We start from the raw sequence: 12540 nt of genomic DNA on the forward strand, positions 1-12540 counted from the left end.
CTTACGATAGTGACATGACTATGTACTCTAAAAAAATTTACTGGAAGATGGTCAGGAGGCACGAAGGAGTAGGTGAGGTGAGTAGGACAAGCGAAGAAGCAGATGATGATCAACAACGTATTGAGGGGGATTGGGGCTGCCTGACAGATAGGGGTTGATTCACTATAACAAATAGCATGTCGTATCAGGGTTAACATGCCTTATCAGAGTTAACATGCCTTATCAGAGTAGCATAGCGAGCGCTACAAACATATGCCTGCTAATTGGCAATGATGAGAGCTCCACTTGTCCTGCCCTGAGCCCCTGCGGGTCCAATCACTTTTAGGCCTCTTGCACACTACATGCTATTCCGATTTTTTTTATTTGATCCGATTTTGGATTCCAATTAAAAAACGTAGTACATGCTGCTAAGATTTTTAATTGCAATCCAAGATCGGACGTATAAAAAATCGGAATCGCATGTAGTGTGCAAGAGGCCTAAAGGTCATTATCCCCACACTTTGATTGGCTATGCTACTCTGATAAGGCACACTAACTTCATACTTCCCAACTTTTTGAGATGAGAAAGAGGGACACTTAAGCCACACCCTGCCACACCCCTGATCACGCCCTCACCACGCCTCTAGTCACTCATACCATAAAGATTTCATAAGAAAAATATGTTGCTTTATAATTCAAACCACACTGGTCCTTTCTATCCTGGTTCATTTTCCTTCATAGTAACATTTTACATAATTAGTAATATATCAATGTAAAGGATGGGAATAAAGTATAGAGTCAATCAAACACATTTTTTTTAGCAGAGATATATATATATATTAACATAGAAAGAGGGACAAAGTCCTGAAAGAGGGACACATGAGGAGGAAAGAGGGACTGTCCCTTTGAAAGAAGAGGGACAGTTGGGAGCTATGCTAACTTTGATAAGGCACCTTAACTCTGATAAGGCATGTTAACTTTAATAAGGCACGCTAATTGTTATAGTGAATCAACCCGCCTGCTAAATTCAGGAGAGACAAGCCTCAGCTGAGAACTATCAGTACTGTACACCTAGCTCGTCTCCGGCTCCAATAAAACGTTCTATGAATTTGCTGTACGGCCAGCAGGTGGCGCAAGAACACCGCTCCCAGAACATATGCATGAATGTGCTGCAGTTCAGGCGTTACGGTCAGCAGATGGCGCTGTGTATTTGTCTGATGACCGGTGATGATTTCCTCTTCGGCTGCAGTGTGACGTTTCGAGGTGCAAGCTGGGAACATGGCGGCGGCCAAGGTGCAGCACGTTGTGGCTGATTCTGGTGCTTTCCTGAGGAATGCGGCCCTGCAGGTGAGGGGGCAAGGCTGGAGGGGTTGGGATGGGTGAGATAACAGCAGAGGGATGGGATGAGTGTTTTGGGGGGTGTTGAAGTGGCATTGGGGTGACAGTGGAGGGTAGGGATGAAAGTGCTAGAGATAGCAAAAATGCAGGAAGGGTATGGGGTGATGGAACTGTTGAGTGAAATGGTTAAAAGGTCAAGATAGGGAAGGTAAGGTTTAAGAAATTTAAAGGGGTACATGATGAGGCTGGGGAAGTGGGACAAAAGGAGTATGGGATGGGGGAGAGCAGTGGGAATAAGAGGACAGGAAAGTTATGGGGTTGAAGGAAAATGGTATAAGGGGTATGATGTGGTGGTACAGAGTTTGACAGGTGCTAGTCTACTTTAGGGGACCCTGCTGGAAACCTCATAGGGATATTCCACTAACCTGATTGGGTGACAGCACCCTGTCGAATTGCTAGGTTACAGATAGGTTGTAGTAAACTATGTCCACACTATTTGGCCAATCGCAACACTTTGTGGTGTAGAGGGTGCTGTGACAGTTCCCTATGAGGTTTCTTGCTGGGAGTACATTTGAAATCGGCGCCGGTAGACTTGGGCGCAGGATACAGCAGTATATGGCTGATCCTGCTTCTGCACAAGTCCGGGCCGATTTAATTACTATTCCCCCTCCAGGCCGCCATGGATAGTGGGGGAATGAAATCGTCTTCCAGCGATTGCTGGAGGCCGAATTATTATGTTTTTAAGCAACCTCGGCTCCGTCTTCTGATGGCACCGACGTTACTCACTGAGCGCTGCAATAGGAGTGATTCCTATTGTAGTCTATGGAGGCGCCGGCTGCGCCCAAATTTAGCACCGCTGAAAAGCACTGCTCCGCTTGCTGGGTCCCCTAAAGTAGTTTGGTTGCTGCCTGCTGTCTCTGGGCAGTTACTTGACAGTCAGCCTATGAGTAGAGCCAGGCAGTCAATAGGGAGAGCCACATAGCCTGCTTCTCACTGTGATTGGATGTGATAGGGATGCCCGTGGGTCTTTCAGTGTATCAAAGCAGAACCAGTTTTGTGGGCATCCCTGCATCCCTTTAGATGTGCATATTTGTATTGTAGCACATAGAAGAGCTCCCCCTGGTGGCTGCAGCTACGGTGACCATACGTCCCGCTTAACCTGGGACAGGTCCCGCCTTCAGGGGGCGCTGTCCCAGGCTGCATGAGATCCCGGGAAACGTCCCGCTTTTAGCAGCAGGACATCCCAGCCTTGAGACTCTGGCCACCGTATCTGTATAAACTGGCTGCGGCGTGCCACTTCATTGCCCGCAGCCCCGCTCCAGCCTGCATGGTCTCCGGCAGGCAGAGCAGGGCTACGAGAAGATGGCTGCCGAAGCCCTGTACTGGAGACAATTTGTGTCTCCAGTACAGGGCTTCGGGCGCAATCTTGCCGTAGCCCTGCTCTGCCTGTCAGCGCGGGAGACTGCAGGAAAAGGAAGATGGTCCCGGGAGCAGCGTGCCAGAGGCCAGCCAGGAGCGAGAGGAGGCTTTAGTCAGGTGAGTAAATGCTTTTTTTTCCAGGTGAAATGCTGCCCAAATTACGTTTATTTTGTGCTGACATGTTTCTCACATTGCGTTTATTTTGTGCTGACATGTTTCTCACATTGCATTTATTTTGTGCTGAAATGTTGCTCACATTGCGTTTTTGTGCTGACCTGTTTCTCACATTGCGTTTATTTTTTGCTGGCATGTTGCTCACATTGCATTTAGTTTGTGCTGAAATGTTGCCCACATTGCGTTTACTTTGTGCTGACGTTGCACACAGTGCGTTTATTTTGTGCTGAAATGTTGCCCACATTGCGTTTATTCTGTGCTGACATGTTGCTCACATTGCGTTTATTTTGTGCTGGCATGTTGCTCACATTGCGTTTACTTTGTGCTGACGTTGCTCACATTGCGTTTACTTTGTGCTGGCATGTTGCCCACATTGCGTTTACTTTGTGCTGGCATGTTGCCCACATTGCGTTTACTTTGTGCTGGCATGTTGCCCACATTGCGTTTACTTTGTGCTGACATGTTTCCCACATTGCGTTTACTTTGTGCTGACATGTTTCCCACATTGCGTTTACTTTGTGCTGACATGTTGCCCACAATGCGTTTACTTTGTGCTGAAATGTTGCCCACATTGGGCTCTATTCTCAATGAGTTACCGCATGAGTTAAAGTGAACCTAAAGCCTGATAAAAAAAAATGAGATGAACTCATCTGGGGCTTCCCTCAGCCCCCTGCAGCCGATCGGTGCCCTCGCAGCTCCGCTCCGATGCCTCTGGACCCGCCGGCGACGACTTCCGGTTTCGCCGTCACCGGCCGACAGGCATGGGAACGCGAGTGATTGTTCGCGGTTCCAGCCTGTATATCGCCCCCTATGCTGCTATTGCGACCTCCTGGCCGCAATAGCAGCATAGGGGGCGATATACAGGCTGGGAACGCGAACAATCACTCGCGTTCCCATGCCTGTCGGCCGGTGACGGCGAAACCGGAAGTCATCGCCGGCGGGTCCAGAGGCATCGGAGCGGAGCTGCGAGGGCACTGATCGGCTGCAGGGGGCTGAGGGAAGCCCCAGGTGAGTTAATCTCATTTTTTTTATCAGGCTTTAGAGTCACTTTAAATTAGGTAGTGATAAACACCGACCAAAATATCTCCATTTTGAAATTCACAATTTTTTTTTTTTACCTCATGCGGTAAAAGTGAGGTAAAAGTGTGGTAATTACCTCAAAATTTATCTCCAATTTGAGATTCTCAATTGAAAAGTTGGTGTTAATTAAGGATGTTTTTATCACCTACAAATGGTAGGTGATAATTATCACTTCTCTGCTTTTGGCTTTCAGGATGGAGCCTTTTGAGCTTTGTTTGCTCAAGTTTGTCAATTTTACATAGAAGGCAGAAAAGACGAGTGTGTCTAATCTCAAGGCGCACTTTCAGACCTCGTACAGTCTTTTATATGATTTAATAGATGCCGAGGAGGAAATTCATCTCTGCTCTAAAAGATAAGCAACAGCATAATTACCTTTAAAGAAAAACATTTCTTTTTTTACAGCTGATACAAATTCAGCAAAAAATCTCCAGTGTATGTACTTCCTGCTTTCATGGAAGCAGACATAGGGTTAACATTCTGTGTTTACACATTAGCTGCTCTGCTGAGGCAGCCAGCTGGCACAGCTGAGAGCTCAAATTACAGTTGTGATTAGTCACAGATGAGGGGGAATTAGACAGGCTAAACTCTCTATATACATATAGGCTGCATTTATGTTTTCCTTCTGTCCTGTGCAAGAGTTGAGGTCCCACTTTAAATGTGACTGGCTTTCCTGGGTCGTCTCTGTGTAATGGGTGGCAATTATATGTGCTGCCCTACAGTGGTCAAAAAAAGCTTTATTTCCGTACACATTACTGACAGTTTTATCACCTGTTTTACCGCACTTTTATCAAACATTTATCACACTTGGTACATTTTTAGTGAATACTCACTATTTTCACTATTTTTAGTGAATTCTCACTGGAGGTAATTTTTCACCCAAAAAAGAGTTACCACACATGGTTTTGTGAATAGAGCCCATTGCGTTTACTTTGTGCTGACATGTTGCTCACGTTGCGTTTTTGTGCTGACCTGTTGCCAGGGCTGGCTTGCTCATGAGGCGGGGTGAAACATTTGCCTCAGGCGGCATTTCTAGGGGGGCGGCACCCGCCTGTCTATGGGTGCGGGGGGCCGCCCGCCGAGCTGGAGGGGTAGCGGGCAGAAAGGGGGTATTGGGCCTCCCTCGCCTGGGTCCCCCGATCTGCGCTCCCCTCTAGCTTTAAAAAGTGAAGTACCAGCTCTATGAGTAAGAGGCAACGGGCGGGGATCACTCACCTTTTTCGCGTTCCAGCGTGCGCTCCACTCATGTCACTTCCTGCAACGCCGCCCACTGTATTGTAAGTGTTTGTTCGGTAAATTACTGAACTTCTGCCTTATGGGGGAAAACGTTTGTGAATTTGGAAAAAAAAAAGTGTAAAATACCGCAGGAGGTATTTTACCATCCAAAATCACTTTACCGAACTGCTTATTGTAAATAGAGCCCATTACTGTTGTGATTGGAAAACTGTTCCCTATGGACTTGCTAGATCACTCAACTGTATTAGCACCCAGAGTTTTTGAGGGTTGGATTTGGAGTGGAGGGGTAGACTATCGGTAGGGAGGCTTTGCAGGTTGTTATGTTGGTGGAGATGAGCCTGGGCAAGAACATTTTTCAGATTGCAGCTGTATGGGATATAACAGAAGAGGGTGATGGTAGGACTGGAAACACAGCTGAAGATGACCTGTCATGCCTTTGCAGGAGATTGGTGCTCAAATCTACACAATACGTGAGGTGGTGACAGAGATACGGGACAAGAACACCAGAAGACGACTGGCTGTGCTGCCGTACCAGCTGTGCTTCACTGAACCTCGACCTGAGGCTGTCCAGCTAGGTGAGGATACACCACGTGTCCCAGCATTCACTGCCGTGACATCACTGTCCCATCCCTCACTGCCATGCCTCCACGTGTCCCATCGGTCACTGCCATGCCACCACGTGTCCCAGCGTTCACTGCCATGCCACCACGTGTCCCAGCGTTCACTGCCATGCCTCCACGTGTCCCAGCGTTCACTGCCATGCCTCCACGTGTCCCAGCGTTCACTGCCATGCCTCCACGTGTCCCAGCGTTCACTGCCATGCCTCCACGTGTCCCAGCGTTCACTGCCATGCCTCCACGTGTCCCAGCGTTCACTGCCATGCCTCCACGTGTCCCAGCATTCACTGCCGTGACATCACTGTCCCATCCCTCACTGCCATGCCTCCATGTGTCCCAGCGTTCACTGCCATGCCTCCACGTGTCCCATCGTTCACTGCCATGCCTCCACGTGTCCCAGCGTTTACTGCCATGCCTCCACGTGTCCCAGCGTTTACTGCCATGCCTCCACGTGTCCCAGCGTTTACTGCCATGCCTCCACGTGTCCCAGCGTTTACTGCCATGCCTCCACGTGTCCCAGCGTTCACTGCCATGCCTCCACGTGTCCCAGCGTTCACTGCCATGCCTCCACGTGTCCCAGCGTTCACTGCCATGCCTCCACGTGTCCCAGCGTTCACTGCCGTGCCTCCACGTGTCCCAGCGTTCACTGCCGTGCCTCCACGTGTCCCAGCGTTCACTGCCGTGCCTCCACGTGTCCCAGCGTTCACTGCCGTGCCTCCACGTGTCCCAGCGTTCACTGCCGTGCCTCCACGTGTCCCAGCGTTCACTGCCGTGCCTCCACGTGTCCCAGCGTTCACTGCCGTGCCTCCACGTGTCCCAGCGTTCACTGCCGTGCCTCCACGTGTCCCAGCGTTCACTGCCGTGCCTCCACGTGTCCCAGCGTTCACTGCCGTGCCTCCACGTGTCCCAGCGTTCACTGCCGTGCCTCCACGTGTCCCAGCGTTCACTGCCGTGCCTCCACGTGTCCCAGCGTTCACTGCCGTGCCTCCACGTGTCCCAGCGTTCACTGCCGTGCCTCCACGTGTCCCAGCGTTCACTGCCGTGCCTCCACGTGTCCCAGCGTTCACTGCCGTGCCTCCACGTGCCCCAGCGTTCACTGCCGTGCCTCCACGTGCCCCAGCGTTCACTGCCGTGCCTCCACGTGTCTCAGCGTTCACTGCCGTGCCTCCACGTGTCCCAGCGTTCACTGCCGTGCCTCCACGTGTCTCAGCGTTCACTGCCGTGCCTCCACGTGTCCCAGCGTTCACTGCCATGTTACCACTAACCATCCTTATCCATTCATAAATGGCTGGATATGATATCACTGCAAATTCTGTTTATCCTTTATTAGCTGCCAGCAAATAATTTCTTAGTTTGGGATTGGCACATATGTCACAAGTCCTGATACCCAAACCGCTGCTGGGAGTCCAGTGACACTTGGTAACATTGTTCTGTCTGCTTCTGTTTACAGTGACAGAATTCTCCAAGAAGACTGGAGATTATGGCAGCCTGTCGGCCACTGATATCAAGGTGCTGGCGCTCACCTACCAGCTGGAGGCGGAGCATGTTGGGAAGGATCATATCCGAACGGAGCCAATAAACAAGGTGAGTGGGGCACAGATCCTACCTGAATCTATGAACCTAAGTCCCTGTACATTACAGGACAACTCTAACAAGAGGTATATGGAGGCCACCATATGTTTTTCCTTTTTCACAATACCAGTTGCCTGGCTATCCTGCTGATCCTCTTCCTCGAATGCTTTTAGCCACAGACCCTGAACAAGCATGCAGCAGATCAGGTGTTTCTGACATTATTGTCAGATCTGACTCGATTAGCCACATGCTTATATCTGGTGTTATTCAGACACTACTGCAGCCAAATAGATCAGCAGGGCTGCCAGGTAACTGGTATTGGTTAAAAGGAAATATATATGGCAGCCTCCATATTCTTCTCACTTCAGTTGTCCATTAATAAGAACACCCGGTAATCTGAGTGCCTGGTGATGCGAATAGTTAGAATATCGGTAATATTCTATAATCCATATTCTACTAGGGGCTTTGCAATATCAGTTTCCTCTGGGTTTTCGTTGCTGTTTCCCATCAATCTTCTATCCCTAAATAAAGCCCTTCTACTTCCTAGCCTTAGAAGTTTAGACTAGTCTACTGATGTTTCTCGACCTGGTCTAAAACATTTGGTAATTAGGTCGGTAAAGCAGGGGAAAGGGAAACGATCCAAAGATGCAATTCACAAAGACAAACGAGGAGTAGCTATGCCCACTTTTTCTGACAGAGATTAGACCAGCTGATTTCTGTCGGTAAAGTAATTCTGTGAGGTATTTTAGACGTGAGGATGGAACCTGTTTGAATTAACCACCTCGGCGTTCTGATTCCCAAGGATTTCTGTGCAAAAAGCGGTACATTTAATTTTCAGCACCTTTTTTCCTGTAACTTACCAAAATGAGCCAAGCAAGAGTTTAGTATACATTCTGAGTATAATAAAAGTGTCAAACACTAATTCTTGTCAAAAATAAAATAAAATTTATTAATACCTAACTGAAATACCTTGCATTTTTCCTCAATGCAGAAATATAAAGAAAATGCAGAAATAAATAAATCAATGCAGAAATAAATAAATGAAGGCAGAAACAAAATTATACAGGGTACAAGTATACCTTAGAACACTTCTTTAGTGTGGTAGATCTTGAAGCATGGTAATGCGCAAAGTGGCACGTCACAATCTGGGCAGTAAGTGCGGGTCTCCTTCCGCATCTTTTTGCCATCCTTGTCCTTCTTATTGCAGCAAACAACGCACCTTCTTGTAGGGTTTGCTTTCTGTGGGGTCGGTGGCAAGTACTCCACAAAGTGTCTCCCTGAAAGCCGTGCCGGATTCACGACATATGATGCCCTGCGCCCCGGTCTAGATGTTGACTCTGGTGGGGGGTACTTCATGCAGATTGCTTCCGTCAGCTGCCAGACAAAGTCATGGTGGGGTACAGGCCTTACACAGCTTTTCTTGTAGAGCACATAGCCATTCCACAAACACTGCTCAAGTAAGTGGCGGAAATTTTTTTTATAATATTTCCGCTGCTGCTTGCGGACAGCCGGATAGAAAGTCATGGCTCCATCAGCCCTGTCCACACCCCCCATAGTGTTGTTGTAATCCAGTATGGCTTTGGGTTTATCCACCTCCTGTTTACTCCTGTTGGTGGTGCGGACAGTCTCGGCATTATGAATAGTGCTGAGGACACATACATCACGTTTGTCCTTCCACCTTAGAGCCATCATTTTGCCTTTCTGCCAGGCAACGACCTCCCCCTTTTTCAGCTTCCTGGCAGAAAAGGCCGGCGGCAGATTCCGACGGTTAGCCCTCAAGGTACCATAGGCATCGGTATTATGCTGGACCAGGTAATCAAAAAGTTCAGGGGAGCTGTAGAAATTGTCTGTCGTCAGGCAGTACCCCTGATCCAGCAATGGCTCAATTAGGGTTAGGACAGAGGAGGTGGCACACCCAAACTGGCTGAACTGAGGGGCAAATTTGGTGCCTTTGCCCGTGTAAATTACAGAGTTCCAGATGTACCCGGAGTTGGCCTCACAGAGCATATACGACTTCACCCCAAAGCGTGCCCTTTTTGAGGCAATAAATTGCACCCAGCTCAGTCTCCCCTTATATGAGGCTTTCGTCAACCGTGATGTCGTGATCTGGAACATACACAGCCTTGAAGTTCGCAACAATCATCTGGTATATGTCCCAAATTTTTTTCAGCTTGGGTGCGGGATGGGTGGCCTCATCAAACTCCTCGTTGTTTCCGAAGTGCAAATACTTCATGATGAGGGTATACCGTGGCTCGGACATAACAGATCCAAAGAAGGGCGTACTGAGGATCTTATTAGTGGTCCAGTACCACTTCTGCAGCGGCTTACCAACAACTCCCTGGAGGATGACGAGCCCCAGGAACACCCAGATGTCGTTGCTGGTCACAGGTTCCCACTTCCTGCTCCGCGAGAACCTGGGTAGAGAAGATTCCTGCTGATGTTGCGCTGCATAGCGATTCGTCTCCTCAACGATCTTGCGGATGACGTCATCAGTCAGGAAGAGCTCCAGAAAGGACAGCGGACTCTCGTCGCACGCGATCTTCTGCCCGGGTGCCCCTGTGAAGGGGAACCTGGGTGGCGGAGCTTGAGTGGGGCTCCCCAGCTCACACCAGGTGCGTGCGACCGTCACTGGCTCCTCGGCTTCCTCATCACTGGTCTCCGTCTCCGAAGACAGGTTACCGGGAACCTCGCTGTCTGTCGATTCCTCTAGGAGCTCGTCTTCGCTGTCGCTTGCCTCGAGGACATCCAGCAACTCCTCGTCACGCACACGCCTCCGGGAGGACGAGGCCATGACCCAAAGCAGGGTACGGGGTCACGGGCAGCGACAAAAAAAAAAACAAAAAAAAAACCAGCAAAAGCAAACGCACAGGGATCACAGCGTCTTGAAAAAGACGGAAAGCAATACGCAATCTGACAGTAATATGAACGAAGCTAAGGCTGGAAAAAAGCAGTAATCGCACAGAAATCGCACAGAAATCACAGATGATAGCTGTAAACAGACTAACACTGGACGCTGAGGACTCTGAAAGAGGGAGAGCCAGTAACTGTTCAGGGCTTTTATTGAGAGCTGACAGGTGTTTGTGTTTGTGCAAACAACTTTTTGAATTACTGTAGCATGATTGGATTACATAGTTTGTTTCCCTATGTAATCCAATGATGCTGTCGCCGCGACGGACACTAGGGGGCGCAGGAGCCGGCGTCAGAGGAAGTGGCTGGGCTACGCCATCTTCCCTGACTGCCGGATCTCCGTAGGCTTGCGGAGAGAAGAGGGGAGCGGGGACCGGAGGATCGGGGGAGCCTGGGACCGGCGATCAGAGCCCAGCAGGAGGGAGAGGGAGCGCCGCAGCAGCACAGAGAAGGCGGCGGAAATCATGCGCTGCACAGCGGTGAGTGGGGACAGCGCTGGACGAGCTGAGCTCGTCCTAAACACTAACAGCAACTTTTTCTTGGACGAGCTCAGCTCGTCCAGAACGCTAGGGTGGTTAATTATGAAGGAGTTTAATTGTATGCAGAGGAGAGCTAAATAGAGGAGAAGGATGTCAGTCGTAGGTACTCATTTGTGAATTGCATCTTTTGATAATTTCCCCTGCTTTACCCATTTAATTACCAAATGGTTTAGACCAGGGGTGCCCAATAGGTCGATCACGATCTACCGGTAGATCGCGACCGCCTATTTGGTACCGCGTCATGTAAAATTTTGCAGCCGACAGCTGTCAGAATCTGCTGCCAGCCGCTGGCCAATCGAAAGAGGCGGAGAGGAGAGGGACAGTACAGTGGGAGAGGAGGATGCCGTTGTGACGTCATAGCTGGGGGTGACGCTGGGCACAATGCGTCAATGCACGCTGCCCTCCGCCCCCTTCGCTTGCCGGACTCCAAAGTCTTCATTAGAGTGCCCATCTGCACTCGCAGCGCGGCTGAAGGAGGGGAGACCAGGAAGAGCCCCAGACACCGCCGCTGGAACTGGAGGGAGGTGAGTGGCACCTACGCCTAACTACACTATACCTGGCTAACTATACTGAAGGCACCCACACCTAACTACACTATACCTGGCTAACTATACTGAAGCCACCTGCACCTAACTACACTATACCTGGCTAACTATCCTGAAGGCACCTACACCTAACTACACTATACCTGGCTAACTATCCTGAAGCCACCTACACCTAACTACACTATACCTGGCTAACTATACTGAAGCCACCTACACCTAACTACACTATACCTGGCTAACTATCCTGAAGGCACCTACACCTAACTACACTATACCTGGCTAACTATACTGAAGCCACCTACACCTAACTACACTATACCTGGCTAACTATACTGAAGCCACCCACACCTAACTACACTATACCTGGCTAACTATACTGAAGCCACCTACACCTAACTACACTATACCTGGCTAACTATCCTGAAGGCACCTACACCTAACTACACTATACCTGGCTAACTATCCTGAAGCCACCTACACCTAACTACACTATACCTGGTTATACTGAAGCCACCTACACCTAACTACACTATACCTGGCTAACTATACTGAAGCCACCCACACCTAACTACACTATACCTGGCTAACTATCCTGAAGGCACCTACACCTAACTACACTATACCTGGCTAACTATCCTGAAGCCACCCACACCTAACTACACTATACCTGGCTAACTATCCTGAAGGCACCTACACCTAACTACACTATACCTGACTAACTATACTGAAGCCACCCACACCTATCTACACTATACCTGGCTAACTATACTGAAGCCACCCACACCTAACTACACTATACCTGGCTAACTATACTGAAGCCACCTACACCTAACTACACTATACCTGGCTAACTATACTGAAGCCACCTACACCTAACTACACTATACCTGGCTAACTATCCTGAAGGCACCTACACCTAACTACACTATACCTGGCTAACTATACTGAAGCCACCTACACCTAACTACACTATACCTGGCTAACTATACTGAAGCCACCCACACCTAACTACACTATACCTGGCTAACTATACTGAAGCCACCCACACCTAACTACACTATACCTGGCTAACTATACTGAAGGCACCCACACCCAACTACACTATACCTGGCTAACTATCCTGAAGGCACCTACACC

General features: G+C 49.2%; 1 protein-coding gene across 1 annotated transcript in view; it reads left to right on the plus strand.

Annotated features, from left to right (window-relative positions):
• The first annotated feature begins 1218 nt into the window (after positions 1–1218).
• NOB1 (NIN1 (RPN12) binding protein 1 homolog) overlaps positions 1219–12540 on the plus strand; it is a 99021-nt gene continuing 87699 nt past the window's right edge. The window contains exons 1-3 of the mRNA XM_068261157.1: positions 1219–1326; positions 5666–5798; positions 7291–7424. Of these exons, the coding sequence (XP_068117258.1) occupies positions 1258–1326; positions 5666–5798; positions 7291–7424 (336 nt within the window). The 5' untranslated portion in view covers positions 1219–1257. The remainder of the gene's footprint in view (positions 1327–5665; positions 5799–7290; positions 7425–12540) is intronic.

The sequence above is a fragment of the Hyperolius riggenbachi genome, chromosome 11, assembly GCF_040937935.1.
Source record: "Hyperolius riggenbachi isolate aHypRig1 chromosome 11, aHypRig1.pri, whole genome shotgun sequence".
NCBI classification, from domain to species: domain Eukaryota; kingdom Metazoa; phylum Chordata; class Amphibia; order Anura; family Hyperoliidae; genus Hyperolius; species Hyperolius riggenbachi.